The sequence below is a fragment of the Leuciscus leuciscus genome, assembly GCF_965113295.1.
Source record: "Leuciscus leuciscus genome assembly, chromosome: 5".
Lineage (NCBI taxonomy): Eukaryota > Metazoa > Chordata > Actinopteri > Cypriniformes > Leuciscidae > Leuciscus > Leuciscus leuciscus.
Window position 1 is genome coordinate 28,296,837 of NC_138729.1, and position 27,875 is coordinate 28,324,711.

General features: G+C 37.9%; 1 protein-coding gene across 2 annotated transcripts; it reads right to left on the minus strand.

Moving 5' to 3' along the window:
* Nucleotides 1–90: 90 nt before the first annotated feature.
* Nucleotides 91–25,886, minus strand: myo1ca (myosin Ic, paralog a). Of its 2 annotated transcripts, none has more exons than XM_082169134.1 (32): nucleotides 25,564–25,886; nucleotides 14,604–14,762; nucleotides 14,003–14,118; nucleotides 13,102–13,300; nucleotides 12,938–13,018; nucleotides 12,491–12,673; nucleotides 12,199–12,297; nucleotides 11,994–12,107; nucleotides 11,096–11,167; nucleotides 10,838–10,957; nucleotides 10,590–10,672; nucleotides 10,299–10,404; nucleotides 9,352–9,432; nucleotides 9,164–9,255; nucleotides 8,960–9,054; nucleotides 8,825–8,871; nucleotides 8,672–8,752; nucleotides 8,484–8,589; nucleotides 8,269–8,386; nucleotides 8,074–8,187; nucleotides 7,441–7,517; nucleotides 7,226–7,294; nucleotides 7,054–7,138; nucleotides 6,776–6,935; nucleotides 6,061–6,144; nucleotides 5,883–5,976; nucleotides 5,721–5,779; nucleotides 4,294–4,429; nucleotides 3,985–4,055; nucleotides 3,795–3,892; nucleotides 1,729–1,828; nucleotides 91–1,359 (listed from the first exon to the last, which is right to left on the minus strand). In XM_082169134.1, the coding sequence occupies exons 2-32, from the start codon at nucleotides 14,727–14,729 to the stop codon at nucleotides 1,339–1,341; spliced, it is 3,087 nt and encodes a 1,028-aa protein (XP_082025260.1). In that variant the 5' UTR covers nucleotides 14,730–14,762; nucleotides 25,564–25,886; the 3' UTR covers nucleotides 91–1,338. The 2 variants fall into 2 exon arrangements, with proteins under 2 accessions (XP_082025260.1, XP_082025259.1); XM_082169133.1 differs by lacking the exon at nucleotides 25,564–25,886 and adding an exon at nucleotides 18,825–19,262.
* Between the last annotated feature and the right edge of the window lie 1,989 nt (nucleotides 25,887–27,875).

Genomic DNA, 27,875 nt, shown 5'->3' on the forward strand with positions numbered 1-27,875 from the left:
ACAGTTGCTGTTTACTTTGGTCATTAACTGTTTTTTTTTATGAGAATAATTTATTATTTACGGTTTGTTTACAAAAGAGTAGACAGATACTTGTATTAATGTGTGAAAATTTATTTTTTTAAATCAAAATTTCAGTATTTTATATTTAATGAGTATTACCATGTATGGGATAAGTCAGGGGAGTACGTACATGAACAGGCAGCTATAGTGTAGGTTATCATGAGATTGCCCAAGCAATATCATTTGACAAGCAAGTATTTTTAGATTATACAATTATTGTGTTATTTGTATTAACACAATGCCAGCATAATTTAAACAAGCACTTTAAACAAACAGTATTATTATATTTATATTAGACAAACAAAAAAGGATTGTCAGCAATCTAGAAAATCAGAATTCCCCAAACACCCCACTTCCCTCCTTCACTGATAATCAGCAACTCAAAGGTCAGAAAGAGATTAACTTTACATCCGCTTTTCTTTGTCATTCCCCTGTACTTTCCACCTTGTCTTATTTATTAAGTTATTTATTTTATTTATGTGAAATGTGTGCAAAATCTTTTTCATACAATATTTATTTTTCATAAAGTGAAACATGTTTTGTGCAATCATGTGTACTGAATAAAATGACTGTGAAGCACTTCTAATGCATGTGTATTTATGTGACTTATGTGATTATTTTTTCCATACAACAGATGGTATGTGAAGTAATACTGAACACTTGGTGCAACCTAATGACACTGTTGTGACACTGGCTGAAAAAGCCGGGCTTTTTTGGCATCTGTGTGAAGTGTTAGAAAAGATAAAAGAGCAAACTAAAGATAACATGTTACCCATAAGCCATTGCATTAAATATTTTTTTCAAATGATTTAACAATAATTGAGTTATATACTGTCTCCGCTGATAGGTAGGTAGTAGTGTTATTTGTAAATGACTGTGTTATTTTATTACATTTGAAAAGATTATGTAGTTAATGAGAATTCTCAACAAAAAAAACTATTATATATATCTTATATACATATCTGTAGTGTCTTTTTAGTAAAGCTTGAATTACTAACATAATTGAAATAGCAAAAATTCATTTGATTGATTAGATGAGAGAAATGATCAAATTAAGTCATCAGTTAACCCACAAAATCGTAATTAAATGTTATCTAAATTCAGTATTCAAAAAAGTGATTAAAAATCCTGTTTAAAATACACTTGCTAATATGTGCTTTTGGAGTGAGACAAAAAAAAAAAGAAAAAAAGAAAAGTGTAGTCTGGCTCTGTGTAGTGATTGGCTAAAGCACTGCTGTGAAATGATCTGCCCACTGCTGGTCAGCTGTCATTGGCTGTTCATGAGATTCGTTGGGTGGTCTAGAAAAGAAAAAGCAGTTATTGCAAACAGCATGTTAAACAAATCACACTTTGCTAAATAAAACATCTCATGTTCACCTCTCTGAACTCTCCTCCTGAAATACGATCATCTTTCTTTTTTTTCTTTCTTTTTTTTAAAGCAATCGCTTATAAACTTTGTTTTCTCTATACCCTTCAAACTAAAACCTTTTCATTCTTTAGCCTTGTATTTCCTAATCATAAGTGTGTGTGTGTGTGTGTGTGTGTGTGTGTGTGTGTGTGTGTGTGTGTGTGTGTGTGTGTGTGTGTGTGTGTGTGTGTGTGTGTGTGTGTGTGTGTGTGTGTGTGTGTGTGTGTGTGTGTGTGTGTGTGTGTGTGTGAGAGTCTCACCACAGACAGGTGTCCATTCTTGGTCTTGACCACTCGCAGGTCTGATCCACTAGTGAAGTCTATAACTCCCTCCTTTCCCTTTGCTATGGCAAACCTGATACTGGAGAGTAAAGCATACTCAGTTGGAAAAGTGTAAATGTGCATATACATATACTTGCTATAAACTAAACTTAAATACAATAACAACAATGACGAAACAAAGATAAAAAATGTATACACTACTGTTCAAAAGTTTTAGGTCTGTCATGTTTTTGAAAGAAGTCTTTTAAGCTCACCAAGGTTGCATTTATTTGATCAAAGATATAGTAGTGCAGGGCTTCTCAACTCTACAGGAAAGTGGATCTTGAGGACCAGAGTTTTGCTCCAACCCTGATCAAACACAATTGAACAAGCTAGTCAAGGTCTTCAGGGTTCCTAGAAAGTTATAGGCAGGTGAGTTTGATCAAGATTGGAGCTAAACTCCACAGGAAAGTTGACCTCAAGGGCCCTGAACTACTGTATCTTTGTTCTTTGTGATGGTAAATCTGAATTTTCAGCATCATTAAAGGTATAGTGGAGGATCTTTCCGAATTTTAGATAAGACCCGCCCTCTCCACTTTTTGAATAAGTTTGATTGATTCACCAGAATGATTGACAATTAGGAGGACCAATAGTATAGGTGATCCACCCGGAAGTAAAAAATCCTCCGCTATACCTTTAACTAACTCTAGACTTCAGTGTCACATGATCCTTCAGAAATCATACTAATATGCTGATTTGCTGTTCAAGAAACATTTATTGTTATTATAATTATTACCAATATTGAAATCTGCTTAATATTTTTGTGGAAACAATTAAATTATTTTTTCAGAATTCTTTGACAAATAGAAATCTAAATTTTCATTTTGCTGAAATTTCTTTCAAAAAAGGAAATCTTACAGACAAAAAAATTTGACCGATAGTTCATTTGAAAAAATATCATCAGCTCAAGGCTTGTTGAATCAGATTTTTGCTGTGGATTGAAAACCCATAGATTAAAACAGCTTTTAACAAATCAAGTAAATTCCACATTGACAGTAGCCTGGGAAAACCCAGACAACTTCCGGCAAATTTAGATTTGCTCTGCAAGTAGTCTGGCAAAGAGCTCATTCAAGCCCATTTCTAATCCCTCGAAATCGTGGCACCAATCAGAAACGTTGGGGCGGGCTTTACACGATGACGATCGCTCTGATTGGTTTTAGGTCTATCCAATTGCGCCCAGAGGCATTTGAGCGACGTCCGTTGGTGAAGCGCAGCAACTTTTAAATGCATTATTATATTCAAATTGCAAACACATGAGGACAGTCTCCATGAAAGACCCACTGGCAGATGAACGTGCTGCTACATTTCTCTCCGAAACGGTAGGAAATGAAATTAGATTTAATAGAGAATTTTAACTGTGACAAGATGATTGACAGGGCAGTTTGCATGACAGGATGCAAGCGGCAGATCCGTCCGATAAAGATGACTAAGTAGTATGTCCCAAAGCTTGCCTACTTTTTTGCTACACATTCAAAAGTAAATACCTTTTCTTCACAAAAAGAGTACATACTTTTATGGCGTAGTGTAACTTAGGCGAATTGGGTAACATATGGCTTTACACGATGACGAGCGCTCTGATTGGTTTTAGGTCTATCCAATTGCGCCCAGAGGTATTTGAGTGACGTCCGTTGGTGACGCCCCTTTGGAAATGAGTTATTAATGAAGCTTTGCCAGACCATAACTCAGTTACTACTGAGAATGGTCTGGTTTTAACCAGGCTACATTGACAGTGAAGTAAGCTGTGTGCCCCTGTGGGATGGTGCCCTTGCCTCCCTAGAACACATAGACACCACCAACAAAATTCATCTATGATTGCTAATGTGCTGACTTGCCAATGTACGGACAGACGGACGGAAACACACACACACACACACACACACACACACACACACACACACACACACACACACACACACACACACACACACACACACACACACACACACACACACACACACACACACACACACACACACACACACACACACACACACACACACACACACCTGTCCTGGCTGATGTTGACATTGTGTATCTTGTCTGCCATGATGGCCAGCTTGGTGACTGTCTCAATCACATGATCGCATTGCAGCACCAAGTCACCCTAGAGGACAGAAGGCCAAAAGTCAAAGTGAAACAACAGAGCTCCAACTGCACAACCAAGACAATCACAGAGCATGATAGGACTTCTCTCACCTTCTGCTTACTGTCAGTGGTGGGAATATGCAAAACAAAGAATCCGTCACTGAGGGAACTGACAGAGATACCTACAAAATAAAACGAAGTAATATTGTACAAAGAATTACAAAGTGTTACCCAGTGTGAGGTTAATGGTGTGCTGGTAGTTTGACACTGATGAGAAATTATGGGTTGAGTACTAGGGAAGAGTATGATTACCCAAGAATTAGATACGGTGAAAAACAGGAGTATGCAAGTTTAATAAGCCTGGTTGTCGTACAGTATTGTTAGGCAACAATAGAGAGAGCTGTATTACAGTAACATTACCCAGCAATGTGCCGTATTCGATACGTTGTTTGATTTTTGCTTCCTGGACCAGCACAGCAGATGAAGCGGTCAACAGCAGCTGACGCACACGTGCACGAAAACCATGCCGATCGTACTTAGTGACCGCTATACCATACTGAAAAAGAAGAGGAGAATATACGATAAGATCCTCAACCCCTCCAATATCAACAACAAGAAAAAACACAAGTATTAGATTCATTTTATTTTCAATATTAATTTTATTATATTGACTGGCTCCTTTTAATAAATCCTGATAATTTTGTTGTAAGTCTGTTCAGTGGGAGCCATTTATACATTTTTGTTCACATTGGCTGCGTTCAAAACCGCATACTTCCCTACTATATAGCAGGCAAAAAGCAGTAGGTGAATGAATAGTATGAAAAGTATGTCCGAATATGCATTGCACGTTGCATTGAACACAATCCCCCTGGAGTAACCTGGAGTCAAGTGCCTTGCTCAAGGACACACTGGTGGTGGCGGCTGCGGAGATCGAACAAGTTCAGTGGTTTAGCCCACTACACCACAAAAGTAATAAAGCTATAACAAAAAAAATGCATGTAATTGTAAATGTAATGCAAACAACGTTTTAACCTGTTAAATGTTTTACAGGTATTCATGCTCATGGAGAGCAGGCACACGAATGTTTGGAGTAAACAGCACCCTACTCTTGCTTCAAGGTTGAGGGGTTCAGGGGGCCCATCATCATGGTCTTCCTCATCCTCTAGCTCATCAATGTCCCCATTGAGAAGAGCGAGATTGTGAAGCACAGCGCAGCATGCAACAACCTCAGGCACGAAGGCAGGGCTTACCTCTAAAGCCTTGAAGAAAATAGATCGCCAGCGTGTTTTCAGCATGCCAAAGGCTTGCTCTACTATGCTTCATGCATTCATCCTTTGTGCAGACATTGCAAACACTGAGGAAAACCGTACCAGGTAGGGTTATCGAGTTACTGATGCAATCAGGTGTTAGTGCACATGTCGCTCATACCTTTTAAGTTGTTGCGCTTGTTATTACGTTGATCAAAGCCACAGGTGTTCAATAGGAGCACAAAATCTTTAAAACTTCTTTATCTTATTTTATTTGGTCTTTTTAAGTTGTCCTCTTTTCATTTACAGTTTAAAATTGCTTTGCAGTTTATATTGTATTGTATTTTTCATCAGTTTATTTCAAATATTGTAACATATGAAATGGATATACAAATTTCAACTCAACCTATTCATCATAGACTTTAATGAATACTACAATGGAACCCAATTACCAAACAAAGAAGCATCCAAAAATTCCCCAGTGGGCGAACTTCGCTATACTTCGCTATGTTTTAATAGTCACCGCATAATACATTTATATGAAATACACACACACATTCTAAATTTTTTCCCCACACAAAAGCATAAAAACACATTTACCTTCACCTTGTTGTCATTCCCAAGAGTTTGCAGCACTTTGAGATTGATATCTTCAGTCTCTGTGGTAAGAAAAATGTGTCACTGAGTGTCTGTATTTTGTTTGTGTGTTTTTTGGCATACAGAAAAAAACTGTAGATGTTTTTTCTTATGTGTAAATATTACCTAGCCTGGTGGCTACAAAGAGTTTGGGAACACTTTGAGGGTAGCAGTCCTTCTGACCACTAAAGATTGCACTGGCTACAACCTTCTGTTCCAACTGCAGACAGCGAGAAAAGAGAGTTATGTTTATCCATATATGTGTGTGTTTGTGTGCAGATTTGCTCTTGCATGAATGCTGTACCTGCTTCTTCCACTCTGGCTGGATTCTCCTGCAATAGTCATTGACCAGGTTTCGTATGCATATTCTGTGCAGGTGCTCAGACGTCTGCAGGGGAAAACAAAGTTTTACATGCACTACCATTCAAAAGTTTGGGGTCTGAAAGATTTTTTTATGTTTTTGATAGAAATCCCTTATGCTCACCAAGGCGGCACTTATTCAATAAAAAATACCATAAAACTATTGTGAAATATTACTACAATTTAAAATAACTTTTCTATTTTATATATACTTTAAAATGTAATGTATTTCTGTGATGGCAAAGCTGAATTTTCAGCAGTCATTACTCAAGTCTTCAAAGTCACATGATCCTTCATAAATCATTCTAATATTCTGATTTTCTGCTCAAACAACATTTCCTTTTATTATTAATGTTGGTAAGAGATGTACAGTTGTGCTGCCATCATACATTTTTTCAAAATGAATGATGATTAGAAAGTTGATGAAAAGAACAGCGTTTATTTGAAATGGAAACTTTTATAACATTATAAATGCCTTTACCGTCACTTTTTATCTATTTAATACGCCCTTCCTAAATTAAATAAAACGTAATTTTGAACAGTAGTGTAGTCATGACTGTACATCCTCAAAACACAGATTTCTTCATTCTCCAGTTGGTCTGATCAAACAAAGCTCAATGGTTACAATTATTATAATACCTATCATAGCTTTATCATACCTCAGTTAGTGAGGGCGGGGGTCTTGGCCAGCTCTTGTCAAGAACACTTTTTGGCAGATTCCGTTTCACTTTCATCAAGAAGGAGAATCGCACATGATCCAGGAAGTACTCATTTTCAGGGCAACGGGGCTCATTGCGCAGAATGAAGCCTTTGACAAACCTGTGGAGCACAGAAAGACAAACAAGAAAACATTGTGATGAATTAACGAGAAGAAGAAAAAAATCAGTGACAAAATCAATGCAAGTCATTCATTCACATAATACAAATACTCTCATACTTGCGTATAGTGTCAGCTGCTTGTCTACGATGCCTGGCTTTCCTGCGGCCTTTGACCCCTCTCCACCATGACTGGATAACAATTACTGCAAGATGAAACAGACAAACAGATTGGCTGTTGCCTTCCCTTGATATCCCTGTCTGTCTGTGCCCAGTCTATTTGTCAAGGTTACCTGCATGTCGGATCCGGTGGTACTTTGCTCTCTCCCTGTAGCCTCGCCAAGATGTCTGCAGTGTGACGGCTAAAAAACAATGCCATTTTTTATTGTACTTTTAAAAAATAAATAAATAATAACACTTATCAAAAAAGAGGTTTAAAAAAAGCAACTGATCACAACTTTACAAATAGGTGCTTACAGTAAAAGAACATCATTATCAGCAGTCTTACCGATGGTTTGTTTCTGAGCCTGAAGTGCATCCTCAGTCACAAACAGGGTCCTTGGGAAGCGGATAAAGATTTTGGACCTAAATAGAAAGCAAACTAAGATAAATGTTTGTATATCAATTATTAATCACCCCAGCTCTTGCACTGCTGTCCCAGAGCCAGAAAAGGAAAACCTCTGTAGTTTATTTATTTTATTTTTTTCAATATTTTCAGGGTTTCTGGACAAAAAAACCCCAGATACATTAAATTGATTACAAAAGATTTCTATTTCAAATAAATGATGTTCTTCTAAGTTCTAAATTCTATTAATTAAATCCTGAAAAAAAAAAAAAATCCATCACACTATCCATAAAAATATTAATCAATGTTTTGATTAATAGTTTTAATTTCTGAAGGGTCATGTGACACTGAAGACTGGAGGAATGATGCTAAAAATTCAGCTTTGTCATCCCAGGAATAAATTACATTTTAAAAATATATTTTAAATTATTTAGCTTTTTAATTGTAATAATATTTACCAATATTACTGTTTTACTGTGTTTTTGAACAAACAAATTCGGCCTTGGTGTGAATAAGAGACTTCTTTCACTGACCCCAAACGGTAGCGTGTATGTCTGTTCTTTTCTCGCCTCTCACCTGCCCAGTTTGTATTCTTCAGGTTTGTAGTTGAGGTGTTTGACCAGAGTGTCGACCCCCTCTGGGAGTTTCCCATGCCAGTTTGGCCAGGTGTCTGGACACAGAGACTTATACCTGTTCAAGAAACAGTACAAAACAAAGTAAAGGAACGTGGCCATTTGGTTGTAAGAAAATCAGTGTTTCTGAGAGACTGACCTCTCTAAGAATGCCTCATAGTTTCGTCTGTAGGCAAATCCAGCTCTCCTTACTCTCAGATTCTCCATCAACCCCAAATACTTCACCTGATGCCTGACCAAAACCTCATCAAATCTACCTGAAGAAACAGGGGATAGCAGACCAAGGATGGAAAACAGCACACACAATGACAATAATATCAAAAACGGAAATATAAGCATAATCATTGGTCTTACTAGGCTGTTTGGCATCATTGGGTTTTATACAGCGGACATACGATGGTTCCTTAGACATCAGAATCTCCATCAGTTTAGCCAAACTGAGCTTGAACTGTGTGGCAGCCTGAGCAGAGACAAGGCTTAATGTCTTAAAAAGTTTATGCACAGTATGTGTCTCTGTGTGTTTGCATTTGTGTTCATCTAACCGACTCTGGTCTTCTCTGATCCATCAACTCATCTGCATGGAAACACTGATTCACAATATGATTTCCCGATTGACACAGCACCTGCAATGAGATACAGTGGGTTTAAATACATGTTTTCAGTCATAACATCAACCTACTGTAAATGCACTTTACCTCCTTCAGGTGTCTGTATAGCAGGTCATTATTTTTGTCCAGAAACCCTGAAAAAAGGAGAGGGGGGATACAATCATGACACCAGAAAAATGAACTGTGGATGGATAGATGGATGAATGGAGGTTTTCTCCTCACCTTTGACGTTGTAGTTGACCTCTCCAGCATAATGAACCAGTCTAAATTCCTCCCACCCAATTGCCTTGCGGACCTTCCCATTGGCCATTTTATGACTAGAACATGAAACGGACCAATCAGATACCAGACAACAACCAAGAAACATCTTAAACATCACTCATGCTGCTCCAACAATGGAAACACAAAGCATGCTAGTGGTCCTACGTGACAAAATGAGCATGGCCTCCCAGTGTGTCCTCCAGCTTCTCCAGGAAGGTGATGTCACTGGCATCTCCTCGCCTTAGGCACTCCTCATCCTTATTACAATACATTAGATTCAAATTAGTTTCATTTCAGCCCAACTTGGATGAACAGAAAAAGTGAATATTCCAAAGGTAAACGCATAGACGGACCAGAATGGCGATGATGCCTTTATGTTTCTCCTCCACCAGGTCACAGATGATTTTATTGTTGAAATATTCCACTCGCTCCCACTGGCCAGAACACAAGGAATGTAATTTTTAGCCAAATATAATGAAAGTGAAATATAAAAGCAGTCTGTTATGCTGAGAAAAGCTGCATTTATTTGATCAAAATGCACTAAAAGCAACTATATTGTGAAATATGATTACAATTTAAAATAACTTTTCTATTTGAATATACAGTACTGTGCAAAAGTCTTAGGCACACAAAAATATTTGGCTGTAGTGTGTCAGTAGGAAATATCAGTTTACATTTCCAAACATTTCTTTTGCCATTAATTGTAATAATCCAGTGAGATTTTGTATGCACAAGGAGTCTGAGAGCAGCCTGTATGATCCACACAGAGATCTGATCTCACCATCATTGAGTGATCCTTCAGAAATCATTCTAATATACTGATTTGCTGCACAGCAAACATTTCTTAATATTAATACATTTTGAAAACTGCTGTCCTGCTTAATATTTTAGGAGAGTCCTTTGTCATGAATCTTTGATTGATACAAAGCTTAAAAATAACAAAATGTATTTGAAATAAAAACAAATTATTATAACATTATAAATGTCACTTTTGAAAAAATGTATTTATCCTTGCTGAAGAAAAGTATTAATTTCTTTCAAAAATGCTTACTGACACCAAATATTTGAACTGTAGTGTATGGTTTTGTTTCACGTTTACAGAAATAAAACATTCTATTCATTTAAAAAAATTACTTAGACATTTTGCAGAATTTATAATAATAATAACTGAATAGAACATAAATCTAAACAAAGGAGTTAGCTGCCCATAACAGAAGACACCCCATGCGCTTGCTTAATTAATACAAGTAAGTTCTTAATAGAAATGTTAGATTATTTTTTTTTCCTCCATCACACTCACCACGACCCCCTCTGCCTCGTACTCCTCCTGTTCACTTTTCAGTGTGAGCTCAATAAACAGCTGCTGCAGTTTTTCATTACAGTAATTGATGCAGAACTGCTCAAAACTACAGAGAGAAAAAGAGATGAATGTCCTGAGTAATTCTTTCTTTCTTTCACTCTCATTTCTTTTCACATTTTCTTATGTGATATGTTTTGAATGATGCATAAAACTATTAAAAAATTATCTTTTTCCTTTTTCTATTTTATAAGTTTTTCAGCAAAGTTCTACAAGTCAAAAAATGGGAAATACCTGTTGTGTTGAAAGACCTCAAATCCATATATGTCCAGCAAACCAATAATAGAAGAACATTTACTGGAGTAGTAGACTTCATCCTGTAAAAAAAAACAAAAAAACACTTCAAAATCACTCCCCTAGAGGACACATAAAAAAACTAAAAAAGCACACTAAGCTCCAGTTCATGCAAGATGACATTCAGACAAATAAGCCCACTAAAGTAAAGCAAGGACAGTCCTCATCAACAGAAAGGAAGAACACACCTTAAAGGCCAGTGACTGGTTTAACTTCTGGACAAGCCAGGTAAAGGCACGACCATATATGGCTTTAGCCATTGAGTCCCGAGCAGAAAGCGCCTGTTCTAAACTCAAGGGACTAATCATCTGAAATCAAACACACACAAAAACAACTGTGTACACACGGCATCTACTAATGGACCAAATGCATGTGGAGATTATCAAAGATCAAGTATTTTGAAAGCTGAAGGAGAGACAGAACAGACAGAGATATTGTGATATTACCTCCTCCCCTTTGGCAACAATTTTCTTGTGAGTAAGAGCTTCTTTCAGGACTGACCCGTCCACACCCAGCAGCTGTTGATACAAAAACACAGGGAATGTGCCTTTTTTTGTTTTTCTATGTTTGTAGGACATCAAGCACATAACAAGCTTGAGCAAACCTGAGTAGGAGAGACCAGGGGGAATTTTCATATTGCCTTTGAATTCAAACTAATACCTATTTTATCTCAAGGTTTCAGTCAGATGCTGTCACTCAAGCTGGTACAGCTGCCATTCGAAATGTTATTGTCTGTGAGGTCAGGAGGAATTGTAATACTACTTGTATGACTGAATAGAAAAATCGTATCTTTAAAATGTATTATGAATATTAATCAGTTTTTGACTCACCTATAATGTATTATTTTAATTATTATATAAAAAAATTATTATTAGAACTTTGAAGCATACTCTTATTTCAAATACTGTGGATTTATATTATTTATTTTTCAGGTTTTACAATTACCTCCAACAACCATATGTCATAATCTGGTCTTTCTAATTACATTTAGCAATACTTTATGTTCATTCTATTACTGGTACAGTAGTTTTGGCACATATAAACCTGCAGTAGTCTGTGAGTTAAAATGGGAAAAACTTTTTACTGGTCCAGGTCTCCCCTAATTAACCTGACATCTGTATCTGAAATGGAGACCTAAATCGCATTTAAGCTTTGAAAAGTATACATCCCAACAATCCCAGGACACTGTTCTTCACACAATAGCACACAACCAACCTGAGACAAGTGACTTTAATGAGACTGGTATCTAATTCCCCAGAAACAGGTGTAAAGTTCAGACAGATATCGAGATATCACTTGAGACAGGACATTAACTCACTTCAAGTATAAGTACTCAGATCTCACCTGGGACAGATATTGCAGTTGTGGGTCAGTGGTAATGTGTGTTTCTCCCTCCTCATCCTCACCAAACTGTATGTTACCCAGATGTAAAACACAGGCCACAATCTCCATCAGCTCCTTCAGAGGAGAAGGACTTTGTGAGTGTGTGTCCTTACTGTGACAGAAAATCTTTAATGTCCAAAGGGTGTGTGTGTGGTGCTCTGTTCACCTGTATCTCCTCCTCATGAAAGCCAATGATGGTGAGAGCGTTTCTCACAACTTTCCAACTGTTCTTATCACTGATAGAGCTCACCCGTGGACAGTTACCCTGACAGAGGGAGAGAGAGAGAGAGAGAGAGAGAGAGTTAGAGAGTGAGAGAGTGAGAGAGTGAGTATCTGTCACATACAAAAAACAAACACACCACAAACATGCAAACAATGGCCATGGGCCTGATAACGGTAAACAAATCTGCTCTCTTTCATTGACATACAGTATATACACACATTTAGCATAAACACACCTTAACTAGATAATGATAATGTTGTGGGTTGGTTTTCTCCAAACCAAGTCTCTTCAAAAGCGTGTCCTCTCCACCCTCCAGCAGCTGATAGAAGATGTGGAAGTTTCTCTCACCATGGGTCTGATGGGCCACACGGGATTTCTCTAACAAGTAATTCAGAATGTGACCTCCGATTGGAGCGCCCTGAAAAGAGACAAAAACAGATTTTTTTATAATGGTGCACAAAGGAGGAATAACTTTGTTTTGTGTATAAGCCTATGACAATAATCTGAAAATGCGCAAATATCAGCTGAAATATTAAATATATCAATCTTTCACAAGTGTGAACGTAGCCAAAGTGTAGTCAAAGTAGTTTCAAAACACATGCATCCAAAATAAGACCAGTAGATTTGGGCTGGATTTCAGCAAACGGTTGTGGTCTTTAAGGTAGAAATGGGTTTCATTTACCTTATAGTCAAACTGAATGTCCATGTATTTCCCAAAACGACTCGAGTTGTCATTCCGGAGAGTTTTAGCATTCCCAAAAGCCTGTTGTGACAGAGTGAGACTGACATTTAGCATGCTGTGTGTGTAGACTACAGAGGATCCTTGGTGTGTTTGTGTGTGCTTACCTCCAGTACCGGGTTGGACTGCAACAGTCTCTCTCGGATAGGGTGTGTGTTGTTGCGAGTGGGACAGATGTGTGTGTAGTACTGAAGTATTTTTTTGGAGGCCTCAGTCTTTCCAGCGCCACTCTCTCCCGAAATGAGAATACACTGATCTCTTCTCTCAGTTCGCAGTGCACGGTATGAATTATCCGCCAGGGCAAAACTGAAGTCACACAGACAGATAAAGACTGTTTAATCACAGATAGCCTAATAAAACCAGTTACAGTTAAGAATTACATGTTTCAAAGCCATAAACTATTATTCATGTGTGTAAAAACGTAATGCATGTAAACACCATAAAATTGTTTGACGAGCAGAGATTGTTTTCTTTATTGTATTGACATTTTCTGTTGAAACTGAAAATATATGTGGGACACATCATTGAACTCCCTTTCTTTAAATAGTCAGTAGGCTTTAGTTACAGCCATGAACCATGAATTGCTACTTGCTTGAATCTGAGTGAAAAAAAGTGAATTTAGCATTAGCATGTGCATTAGTACATTAGCATTAGCCTCAAAGCTAACAGATATGGACTAAAAAAAGTGATCTTTTAAAATTTCCGATAACTGGCAACCTCTAAATATATCAAACAGCTTGGAATAGCATGGGTGTGGGGAAGTATTTCACGCTTTTTATAATGAGTCTGTGGGTGTGTGTGCGTGTGAATGTGTGTGGAAGTGGAAAGTTGTATGTATGGTCCAGTCTCCGGAATCTCCAGGAAAGTGAGTCATACTAAGAGAATTGGCGGAATGTTCTCAGGGATTCTCATGGCCATGACACACAAACACACACACACACACACACACACACACACACACACACACACACACACACACACACACACACACACACACTTAACACTCACATGTGAGGTGAGATCTCATAGAAATTGACTCCTCTGTGGCGCTCCATATTCTGTTTGGAGTAAATCTCCAACTCTCTGTAAGGATTCACTGACACCAGCACTGACCCAATGTACGTCTTATAAAGAGAGAGAGACAAAGAAGCAGAAAGAGAAAAAGAAAGGTGGATGAAAGCAGAAAACCACATAGTTAATGTAAACTACTGTTCAAATGTCTCTTTTGCTCACTAAGTCTGCATTTATTTGATCAACAATGCGTGATATTGAAAATACTGTAACAAAATAACTGTTTTCTATTTTAATTTTCTATTTTAAAATGTAATTTATTCCAGTGATCGCAAATGTGAATTCAGCATCATTACTCCAGTCTTCAGTGTCACATGATCTTTCATAAATCGTCCTAATATGTTGTGATCAATGTTGAACATATTATCAATGTTGAAAACAGCTTTGCTGCTTAATTTCTTTTTTAAAAACCATCACAAGTTTTTAATTATTATAATATAATATATATATATAATATAATTATACTATACTATGTACATTGTCATATTTAGCATATTCCGTGTAAGTGTACTTAAGCTGGTGCTTGTGTATGTCTTACATAAATGAGGCCTTCTCTGTACCGCCGGCGCAGGTTTTCAATGAAAGCAGCTTCGCTGTTGTAGTTCTCCAAGAGCAGGAAGTCCTGGACACCGACCCGATCTCTTGCAGAAAGAGTGCTCTCCATCACTAACCGTACACCCCCCTCTACATCAACTGCCTAGAGAGAGAGAGAGAGAGAGAGAGAGAGAGAGAGAGAGAGAGAGAGAGAAAACACAAGTGAAAAAAAACAAAAAGAAAACTGATATAAACAAACACTTACACACGGCAGAGTCACAGTACAGGAACTGAGAGTGTGTATATATAGACTTTTAACCGGGCCCACTTGGAATCTGCGGCCACAAAAATTTCAAAGAAAGTTCCACAGATTTCCGCAGAATTGGAATGTACGTCAATCACAAAATTGTACACATCCCCGCCCCTTGTGTTGTTTATTAAATGCTTTTGGGTAATTAGTTAACCATTTAAACTAAGAATCTAGTACTACACATTTTATTTTTATATTTTAACCAATTTCACAGAATTCTGCAGATTTTCCTACAAAATCAGTGCAAAAAATGCACACAAAAAAAAGTGTGGAGATTCCCTATGGACCTGTTTATAAGTAAATACCACAGATATACACAGCAAATGTCAGAAATAAGCACAACACTCAACAAAAGACAAATCACACACATTCATGCAAGTACAAATTCCCTAAGTAAGGGTGCCATGAAACTATTTGGCATTGGTTCCATCCTGACACACAAACACAGTTGTCTGTTTTTCAGAGTTAGTACTGGTACCTCTGCATGTGAATCCAGTGGAAAATCTGACAAGACTTTAAGTGTTTGAGGAAGTGTGTCTTTGGAGTGAGGAAAGAGAGAGTGTGTTTGTGTGTGTGTGTTTGCGAGAGAGGCAGGAAGGTCACCTGTGGAAGCTCATGCAAGAACAATAACCTGCTGGGAGTGTGAGTGGATGTTCACTTTCCTTGGCTCTGCTCCACTGTTGTTCCACAAATTCTTTTCCAATGAATTGGCGATAAGGGTCACCTAAAATGCCTAACAAGATTTTAACGACTCACCAGATACCCCCTCTTAAGACACCTGCGCTTTTTAAATCTTTCCTTTTGCCATTCTTAAACCATTGTTCTCGTAGTCTTGTGTGTGTTTGTTTTTTGTGTTCTTATGTACACTTCACACTGGGATGCAAACATACTGTACACACTCAAAAAACAAGCTCCAGCAGATAATGATATCTGTCCCTAAAATGAATTCCTCTCCTCATTGTGTCCCTCATGATTTCTCGGTTCCAAAATTGTGCTTCCTCATTAACTTTGAAACAGGAAGAAGCATAGAGAAGACTTATGCCTCCTTCACGTGCTATCGGAATTATCGTAAATACTAGCTTCCTATAGGTAAAAAGTTGGACATTAACGCCCTCTCAAGTCAAAATTTGAATGCGATGAGCTTGTAATCACGACTTCAGAACTGGGAAGTAGGAAATTTCTGATACCACATGAAGGCAGTATCAACCCTCACATCTAATTCTTTCTTCTTCTTTTTTATAACAGATTGCACCAAAAAACCCTCAAAACCTACCTTTACACCTACAAATCCTTTCAATCGGAAACCTACATACAACAAATCGGGTTTCCGGCTTCTGACGTCACACTTGGATGTGGACGGAGTTGGATGTCCACCGCAGAATGCAGCTAGCCCTACTTGCATTAGTTTAGAATGCAGATTAACTTACGTGTACAATAGGCTGTTTAAAACGGGCATTCAATTTTGAGAATCCAGATGGTATATTCAAACATATCTTGTGGAGTGCTCTCGGAGTATGCATTTATTTGTTATTTTAACTGTTGGAAACGGAGCGTAAATGTGGACTTCAAAAATGTCTTATCCTGCTGCGCCCTTTATAGGCACCCAGAACTAGTCAACTGAATACCATCGATAAACATGGACAAAATACTAATATGCATGTTCGACATGAAAGAAATGTTGCAATAGATAAAAAAATATAGATTCAAAGCTGTGGAGTTTAAGGCTGCATGACTAAAAAGGGGCTCAATGCAAACTGTTGCTGAGACAAATGTGAGGATTGCTCAAGCAGCTCAGGGGTACAGGCTCTCAGATTTTGTCTGAATGAAGGATTTCTTCTAGGACCTCTCTAAAAAAAACAGCATGGATATCACAACAAAGACTTCAAGTAGGCAGATACCACAAACTATTCAGCTGGAGGAATGTATTGAGCAGGTCTGCTCAAAGATGCAGAGCTGATGGGTGGCAGTGATTATTAGAGAAAGCAACTTTTTAATCGAGCAATATTAAGGAACCAACTGAAGAGGGCAACACACAGCTGAACAGCAGATAAAAACGAATGACCACAAACAAAGTGTGTGCTACATGCAGTTTCAGGATCTTTTTTGCCATTCTATTTATCTCAGGCCCCGTTTACACCCAGGCTCGGCTCCAGCTTAGTTGCAGAAAAAAATGGGAGTGGGAGGTCTGGAAGGGAGGGCCAAGCTCACAATCACAGGCCTCCTTGTGGATCTGAACCTGTTTACACCTGGTATTAACATCCGTCCCGGTGATCGAATCACAAGTAGTCAGCCAAGACACATTACTGTTTACACCCGTTTACATAGGGGAGGGTTTACCCATTTCATCAAGGGAAGGGTCTCTAAATTCATGACTGCATCCATCACTTTCTACAATAGTGTATCAATTAATGTAAAAATTCCAACTTCCATTTTCTATCAGACAAATGCTATTTTAAAGCTAACTTTTATGCCATTTATTATGAACCATGTAAAATACTAAACACTACACAGCAAGAACCTACAATGTCATGTTTGGTGTTAAGGCTACTAAGCTAGCTCAATTTGCTCACTGGTGATGCACTTGAAAACTCATGGTTTTGGTCAAAGCATGGACTTATAAGGTATTTATTATAAATGAATTATAAATATTTATTTGATATTCAGAATTGATAGATGTTTTAGCTCTATGTAGTGTTTTTGATTATATTTTGTTTTAAAAGTTATGTTTAAGTGATTATTTTCAGGGTTCTCTTCAGTCAAGTTTCTTCCGTTTCAGTGAGTTTAACAACTTGTAATGGTGTAGAAAGAAAGTAACTCTTTGATACACAAGTTAGGCTGGCAAACTAAAAAAGTTCTACATATTTATGTAAAGTTAATGCTCATCTTAACTTAAAATGCAAGCTTGCGGACCTTCCAGAAGTTTATAGAATTTATTATATTATGTTTAGTGAAAGTACAGACCAATTTTTATTAAGTTTATACAACATTTTTTTCATAAGTTGAGTGTATTCGAAGTCCTGAAGCTGGCTGCCTCAAATTTTGTACTTTTCTCAACTTCAGATTTTTTTTTATTTTTATTTTTTACAGTGGTCATATTAATAAACGTTACAAAAATGTAAAAATAAAATAAAATGTTGATCGATTGAGTAGATGGTCCTTAGCTGCTGCTTAGGATGCATCAGGACAGATTAGCATTACACTACAAATACAATATGGCCACATGCATTTTCGACTGCCTACAAAGAAAGTTTGAGTGACTGGATCACAAAACATTTTAGACCCCTTTTGCATCTGCAACAAAACGGAAGCACAGGATGCAAAACGGATCTCAAGTTGCTTGTGTGACTCAAATCACAAGTTCCTATGTTTGTGTCACACATTGCCTATCCAACAAAGAATTCTGCTCAAGTTTGAGTGCTCTAGATTATATTTCAAAAGCAGCAGCCTGTGGACACCATTCCTACAGCTGAGAATGTGGGTACTGTACTCCCTGAGGGAGGTGTACTACAGCTTTGCTGTATAATCTGGCACTGAGCCGTTTCACTGGGCTTTTGAGTTTATATGTCTCCAGCTCTTCCATATAAGGGCCGTTTTATGCTCTGCAGCCCATATGAGTGATCTCGAGCTAGGACAATAAGATAGGCAGACTGGCCTCGTAGGAACGATATGTGTCACCATAGCTATGCATGACATGCTGTGCATAAAGGAGTGGCAAATCAACAACAAATCCTCTGCACTCACTCAAACAATCAGAAAAATATGTTTGTAATCCACCACTTATATACACCGAAAATACCAAGTGCGACATTGGTTTTCATCTTTATGAACTAAAACATCACTGTTTGTTGAACACAGGAATAGAGACCTACACGACACACCCACATAGACAGATGTAATTAAAACAAGAAGTCTTACCCTGCGGCGGTACTTCATCCTTCTTCCTCTTTTTCTCTCTCTCTCTCTCTTGCTCTTTAAGGGAATCCCTCACTCCTGGTGTTTATGCACTAATAATCTTCAGGGTGTGTCTGACAAGTCTGTGTGTGCATCTTATCACATATGCAGGTAGTTCCTCTTGGTTCGTCATGTGACACTCCAAAATCTACCCTGTCATATACTGAAGCACACGCACATCCATTTTCATACATGCTCACGGTCCATCTGCTACACTTGCACAGTAGTAGAGCTCTCTTCTCCTCGCTCTCTAACTAAAACAAATGAATTCGTTCTCTTCTCTGTTGCTCTAGAAGTCGATGAAGGGGAAACTTTGATGACAATCTCCCACACCCAAAGCCCCACCCACAGATGATTAGTCAAAAGACCACTTTAAAAACTTCACAAACAAAATTCTCTCTCTCTCGCTCTCTTACTCTCTAACTCTCTTACTCTCTAACTCTCTTACTCTCTTACTCTCTAACTCTCTTACTCTCTAACTCTCTAACTCTCTAACTCTCTTACTCTCTAACTCTCTTACTCTCTAACTCTCTAACTCTCTTACTCTCTTACTCTCTAACTCTCTAACTCTCTAACTCTCTAACTCTCTTACTCTCTTACTCTCTAACTCTCTTACTCTCTAACTCTCTTACTCTCTTACTCTCTCTCTTTCCTGTTATCAGACTTTCTTGCATTACTTTGTAAGTCAATCCATGTCAGACTCTCCCTCACTTTTTCCTATTTTCAGTAGGATCTCTTAGTTTCTATTTCCACCATCTGCCATCCTTCTCTTTCCCTTTGCACACAGAAAAAAAAAGCAGGGCTGAGTCATCCCTTACTAAGGAAGGGAAGAGAAAAAGGGTTTCCCATTTAACTTTTGCACAAACTAACTAGTGCTAGTATGAGGCAAATAAACAGTGAGAGAGAGTCAGGAAAAATAGTCTTAACTCTGATTGCTGACACGACACGAAAACCTGACTATAGGCTATTAAAATGAACAAAAGAAACGTCACATATTCAACCTCAAAAAAAAATTTTTTCTCTACCCTCCCTTTCGCTCTTTCCCTCCTCAGTCCCTCCCTCTTTTTCCTCACACGCTCAGGCACATTCGTAACAAATGATCACTGAATAGCTGTCAGTTGCACAAATATCATTCGTCAGCAAAAGACAATTTGTCTATTTTTTTGCCTGTTTTCTCTCTCTCTTAAAATGACAAACAGATGAAGCACAGAAACGATGCAAACATAACAAAGCCTTTCAAAAGCTCATTTTTTACCAGTTACATTGGACAAGCAGTGCTCACAGGGTGCTGATATAGACTACAACAGCACTGGGACTTTTCAGTGTTTTTAGTGCAAGTATCTGCAGAGTTTTCTCTGTGTTTTCTCACTCCAGGTTCAGAGCGGGCAGAGAATAGGAAGGGGGAAACTAAAGTGGATTAAAGAGTACTCAAAGAACCTTTTTAGCAGGGAAGGGGAATTGCTAGCCTGGAAATCCAGACCTAAATCTGAAAGATTAATGGTCTGGCATCGACTAATGAAAATCGGCCAGCTCAAGGGGCGTGCATTTGAAAATCTCACAGCACGCAACTGGATAACACTACGACTAATCACAACAAGCCCCATACGCTTAGCTACCAGCGGAGCTAACTGGTAGACTCTTGCCGTATCCGGTCGGCAAAACAGCAAAAACATCTTTCTTGCAAAGGAACGATTCAAGCGCCGTCTTCTATTCCTCTTTTAGATAAAAAGCCAAGTCTAACTCGTTCATTGTAGCGGCAGAAGCCGTTTCAAACAACTGGTGTTCATCCATCGCCATCTTGCAATGTCTACTAATGACTTCGTGGTGCAGCTCGGATACAAGGGCATATTTAATGAGCATCATTACTCGACGCCAGAGTAAACTCGCTGAGCAAATTCAACTTGTGCTCTCACGTGAACTCTGGATTTCCAGGGTAGGGAATTGCTGCACTCCATTCAATCGTGTAATCCACTAGCAAAGAAAAACGTGACCTAGCTGGGCAAATTCTAGCTGTGAATGACTCAATATGAACTTATTTTCATTGATATTTAATTGATATCACACTTTTATCACACAGTTGTTGTGTATGCAGAAGTATAGGTACAGCTGTGATTACCAGTGGCCAAATTAAAGCCATGCTGATGTTCAGTACTAGAGTGAGACTGCAAGTGTAACATTGCTTTAAAACACGGGGAATAAAACAAGATCAGGTTTCAAGAATTCTCCCTCTGTTCTCCTTTTGTCTATTTTGAAATCATTCCAGACTTGCTGACTGCTTGCGTTTAGCCAAACCATCATACAATTGGAAACACTTGGCTTGTAGAGGAGGCCTGACGTAGCCTACAATCTCATTCATTATGTTTATAGGCTTGTGGAAAGCAGGAGGGAAACAGGAAGATCAGATTTTAATGAATCCAGCGTGCCACTTATAATTAGTATACAGAGGGTATGCACTTTCATAATGTCCTATTCAAATTTAAATGCAAAACTACTCATGGATATCAATGAGCTGATCATGCATATTGCCATCTGAAGAGCTAAATGAATTATTAATTGCATCAGACATAGAAAACATGGAGCAGTGATGGACATGGTAACCATGGAAGCAGACAACAAACACACATAAACACGCCCACACACATCTAGTACATAATTAATCTGGTGATGAACACATGATAAAGACAAACTCATGCCAACCCCCTTCAGGCTCATGCAATGCCCTTTCAAACTCACACATAAACAAACAGTTTGTGTGTGCACTGTAGGTTCACTTCAGAACTGCTGTCTTGTTTTTGCTTCAGCATGGTTTGGCATTTCCCCTCTCTACATAATTGTGTCTTTCACTTAAAAGCAAACATGTACACATGCACAAACATCCTGTACTGACCACCTGAATCATCACATCACTGATCACTTGAAAAACAGACCTCAACACGCTGACACACATAAAACACACACAAAAATCTACTAGAACTTATTTAAGTGTTCATCACACTTTTAACTGAAAGCATCTCTGAGCAAACATGGCATATTTGTATGTTCATTGAATCAATTTTAGATTCACTGTACGGATGACAGAAATACAGGCTAAACAAAATAAAGGCAAAGGTTGGGATCTGTCTTTATTTGAACTGGCCACAAGACCACACAGAAGAAATGCTGTAATGGAAATAGTCAACTTGAGTAGATTTGTTTTTTCAAGAAATTGCAGTTTTTGTGGATATTCTTAGAGGCACATGACTTTATTTAATAATGGCCAGTATATTATTTTAGTCCCCTTGCTATTTAAAGATACTACATGCTCTAGGAATAGTTCACCTCATGTCGTTCCAAACCTGCATGATACAAAAGAAGATATTTCAAAGAATGCTTCAACTGTTTTTGTCCAAATAATGAAAGTCAATGGGGTCCAAAAGATTGTTGTTTTGTATGGACAAAAAAAAAAAATCACTGAGACATCTCTGAGATCCACAAGAAAGTCGTATAGGTTTGGAACAACATGAGGGTGAGTAAATGATGACAGAATTTTAATAGGGGTGAACTACACTGTTGAGCTGTTGGATTCTTGATAAAGTCTTTGTACAGTTTGTTTTGAACAGCTTCAATCCTCCGAAACACCTTAACAAATTCCTTGCTCTAAATAATGTTATTTATCAAATCACTACGGCTGATCATGATTGCAAGAAGAATTTCTCTAAAGCAAGAGAACAATATTTAATTTCTTCTTCTACTTGACCCATCATGCATGGATAAGTATTAAAGGTACAATATGCAATAATTTTTTGCCGCTAGAGGGCGCTACATTCCAAACAACAACAACGGCGTAGCTTGATGACGATGTGAAGGAGCGTGGAATGATGGGAACTGTCGTTTTAAACTCCACCGTGGATGTAAATCAGTCAGACGGGAATCGAAAAATCATGTTCATGGATGAGGTTAAGTTATATTTTTATAATGACATGCTTTTTGTGGCGAGGGGGGCGTGGTTCAACGCAGTCTGTAATGGGAGAGAGAAGAGACGAGCAAGTAGGTCAAGTGCAAATGACGAACACCTGTGTCTTATTGCAGTGATCGGAGTGGAGAGACCGCTTATAAGCCGCGCGCTGGAACGAGAGAGAGACTGGAGAGAAAATTGGACACAGAGAAAGAAAACCGGTGGATCCGAGCTCTCATTTTTTAACTGTTTTGAGTCGTCGCGGTTGCCACGGTGAATGCATGTTGTGCCCAACTTTTGTTTGTTTTGTTTTATTTTAATAAAGTACGAGTCCCAGTCACGCCGACCCCTGTCTTCTTCCTTCCTGACTCTTGAACCTCATCACACTTCATTAAAATGAATTAACCGCAAGAAAAGTAAGGTTTAATACTAAATTGGTTATCATAGATGTTACTGTATGTCGAATTCATTGTTGTGATAACGCTGCGCAGTTTTACGTGTTCTAAACAATTGTTGTAAAAGTACATTCGAACATACCCACATAATTTGCCAAAATACTGATTAATCTTTATGTATAACACATGCTATATTTATTTACATGGCCATAAACACCAGACGTGATAAACAATGTCAATAAACTAAACACAAATCTAAAGCAATAATACTTCCCTTACATAAAACACAACTATTACCGAATGCTACATTTGGAAAAAATAAAATTAAGCATGCTTTGTCGACAGAACCAGCTGCAATCAGTAAATAATAATTGTGTTCCATAACGACTGCAAGAAACAAGCTAACGTTTGTTGCTTGATAGACGCTACAACTTCCGCATTTGTCCAGGACTCCACGCAGTACGAGCGGAAAACGAGGTTAATGCGGATATGACGCAATTGACTGGCGACTCCCAGCTCACCCCTGCTCTAACGCCCCGTTTCCTTGGTTAAAATCGCAATTTTCTCACGATTTAAAAATAGTTGGAAACATTTGGGATATTGTAAGTAATCAACTTATATAAAATATACAAAATATATAACACTGGCCTTGAGATTATGGGATATTTTAATGCAAAATTCTTACATATTGTACCTTTAATGCTTTTTTACAAATGCTCCCTGCTTTGACTGCTTCATGGAGCCAATTACAATGCATTCCACTCTGTCCCAACATGAGACTTCTATTATTTGGGAATGAAGACATGACCCCTGGTAATAGCATAGGTTTTGAATAGAGCAATGCAGAAATACTCTGTTGCAAGAGTTGCAAAAGTGCTACATTCCATTAAACTGCACATGTTGATGGAGAAACCGGCTTTCTCTGACAATAAAAGGAGGACATTGTTAATAATACTTCCCATGTTCGAATGCAATATTCATATTACATTTCAAAGTGCACACATTAGTTTGACTTATATATTTGTTATATTTGACTCTGAAGAAGTTGATAGGGTTCTGCTTTTGTTATTAGGCAAATACTGTGAACTTGCTCAACAAACTATGCAATCCCTTGTATCACACTTAGAATAGGCCTATTTAAAACAGTTGGAATTAGTTATAGGGTAAGTTTTGATGAAAACTCCCATTCAGAGATGCTTTATGCAGTTACCAGGATACAAATCATAAAACGACTGAAAAAGTGTCACACACCGTTGCCATACCTACCGTTTCCATTATCACGATAGTCAATGCTATAAGAATAATTTGGGATGTTAATTTAAAAATCATTAGACCAGCTATGATGGGGAAAAGAAATATGAGAGAAGTAGATTGAAACTGAGACAAGGACACATATGTGTAATGTAATCACTGAAGCTTAGTTTAGGCTGCAAACACATAATAATGCAACAGAGGTCACACTTTGAAACACTGAGATCTAGTAGACAGTTTTGTAACAGTTCACTAGAGGTAATGGGGTACATTATTGCTTAAAGCGATGTAAATTGTGTGTACATTAACATGTAAATGATCATACTTAGATCCCTATGAACATTTGTTTGTTCTGAAATGAGGTGGGAGGGTATGAATAGTCATATGGGTGTTTCTTCAAACATGTTTGTGAATTGTTAGACAATTCTAGAGGAAACTCTTTAAACACAATTAACTAGCTTATTTAATTTAGCTAAAACATTTTAACAGTGGACATGCATGACAAGAGATTTCTATCACTCTTTCTGATTTACACCACAATGTCAATTATCAGCACATTTCAAATAGCATGTTATGTATCCTAAACACATTCTCTTCGCTAATACTGTTGTATCCTTGGTCAAAAAATAGCTACATTATTTTGAGAAAAAACAAAGAATATGGATGTAAAATTGTTCATTTTGTTGGAAATCATGCCACAACTGTGGGATAGTCAATGTTTGAAAATAGGCTATATATGAATAAAATGATAAATATTGAAATAGTTTATGATCATTTCACTAAAGGGTTGAAGCAAAATAAATGATAGCACGTTTGCACGATAGTTTAAATGTAACATTCACATAACAAAAAAAAAAAAGAGGCATTTGAGCATGCAAAGTGTTGGTGAAACATAATCTAACCTAATTCAATCGAGGTGTAGCCTAATTACTTTTTAGTCCTAATTACATTTTTGCCACAAGACTCTTAGAAATAAACTAACGGGCCGCAGAGACACAGTGAGAGACGTTAAACTGACAGCCGCCAAACTACAAGCTACTAAGTTTTGTTAAAAATGGTAGAATTAATCAAATTCAGGGAGCACTGAAAAGAAAAATCTAAAATTAGTAGGCATTTGTCTTACCTGTAAGAGTTCCGAACTGGATTCAATAGCACAGCAGCCTCAAGTCAAGTTCCCCAAAGGTCACGCTCGCGCTATGCAGAGAGGGCGCGCGCACGGTCCGCTTCGCTTCAGTGATGCTTCACGGGCATCACATGTCAGTCCAGACAGGTGTAGAAAGCACAGCCCACCTGTGGCTCGAGCACATAACTTACTAAATAGATGAAAGGGGATAGAAGACAAGCAGAAACAAATTACCTTGTTAATGAACCATTTCAATATACTACGAACACGACTAATGACACCGTGGGCGGGAGCCGTTGTGGAATTCCTGTCCCGCATGTGAGCAGTTAAAACAATGGGAAAATGCCGATGGTCGCGCACACACCCCACACAATTGTTTTCTCAGATGTTTTTCCATTTTCGGTCCAGCCCCTCTGGCGCCCCAGAACATTTTAAGGACTCAAACGTTCCGTTTATGTTCAGAGAGCAATGGTTTATAAAAAATTGTAGAAATGAAAATACACATATTGAGTAATGCACTGCTTATGCTACTACAGTAGATAATAGGCTATATATCGAGCTCAAAAGAGGACAGCAAAACAATAAAACAAATTAATTTGGGAAGTCTCATCTTGTGGAGAGTCTAGCGCCCCCTGCTGTCTGTGGCTGGATTTTGCAGCGCAGTCTTTTAACCCCTTCAGATCCTCTGTGTGTGTGTGTGTGTGTGTGTGTGTGTGTGTGTGTGTGTGTGTGTGTGTGTGTGTGTGTGTGTGTGTGTGTGTGTGTGTGTGTGTGTGTGTGTGTGTGTGTGTGTGTGTGTGTGTGTGTGTGTGTGTGTGTGTGTGTGTGTGTGTGTGTGTGTTATATGGCTTCTATAACTACTAGACAGGAGTAAGTCCACTTTTTACATTTTATGTTCTAATTTATGTTTATGGTAGCCTCATCAACTTGCACCTATTTTTAATAGAATCAAGTGATAATATTCAAAGTTAATTTGAAAATCTTTTAAAGCTGTAAAACAGGAATCGCAATGGATATCAGGTGTTGACTGACATCAGGAACCTCATAACGTAGTTGTGTGCCAGGTTGTGAAATTAATTTGTATTATTATGATTTTATATCTTAATATAATTATTATTTGTCTGTCTTGACTGACATTATTAACCAGTTATTAGAGTATCTGATTTTAACAGTAGCCTACTTAAATATTTTACTCACACTGAATGTAGGCTCAAAGATGCACTAGTCCACAACACCTAAGAGACATGCCAGTCAAAAACAAGAAACATGTTAATATGACCATAAACTGCCATTCAGTTTGCCATTCCACAGTGAATGTGAAATGAGTGAATACACAGCAACACGCACACACTGATGCATTGATGCTATGCACACAATCATATATTTATCAAAACACACACCCACAGACAGACACACACACACACACTGCAACAAACTAAATTTAACAAGAATTAAACAAGTTTGAGACTACATTTGATCATCTTACCTTTTTTTCTACATTCTTATTGCATTGCTCGTATATTTCAAAATTGTCAACGCTACTTCACATATGATTAAACTGTAGTATGGTTAAAATATAAGAATTTTTATGTTGCTTCAGTCGTGGTGTCCACTGGACACGTGAGTTGGCAAGGAGTTTTGCTCAGTGAAAAAAATTCAGGTCTGACGGGGTTTGATCATAATGGTTCATGGCGCCTCCCAAAAGCACTGCAATTAATAATCTGATGGCCTGAACATTTGCCAACACACAAAGATTGGTTGCGTGCTGCTTGGCTTGTAAGTTGTGTATGTGATGAATCAGAACAGGCAGCCTATGCAAACTTTCTCATTTGATCATTATTCATTCAAATAGCAGTTTTTTGGTGGGGAATACAAGCATGAAGCACCAACCACACAAGTGAGAAAACACATATAATGACATCCATATCCCCCTCTTACCCTTGTAATGTGCATTGCGCATGTGACAACCTATTAAAAACTAATGGAAACACTGTACAATTTTTACCTTAAACTGCCTCACAACTGTCGAGCCTGTTTTACGAGACAAAACACAGACATCCTAAGCATACGTTTATTTACATTTATTTTTACCTTTCCCTTTTGCTCTCATCTCTTCCTTGCAATGTTCTTATGGTCTTACACACTTCCAGCAGCAGACCTTAATTGTCATTTACCCAGACTACAAGTAGGCATCTTTTAGTCTTCATTGGAAATACATGAAATACACATTTCTTTAAAAAACAAAAAAACAAAAACAAGTTTCATTAATACATAGGGGAGAGTGAGATGGTGGTTAACTTGTGAAGCAGTGC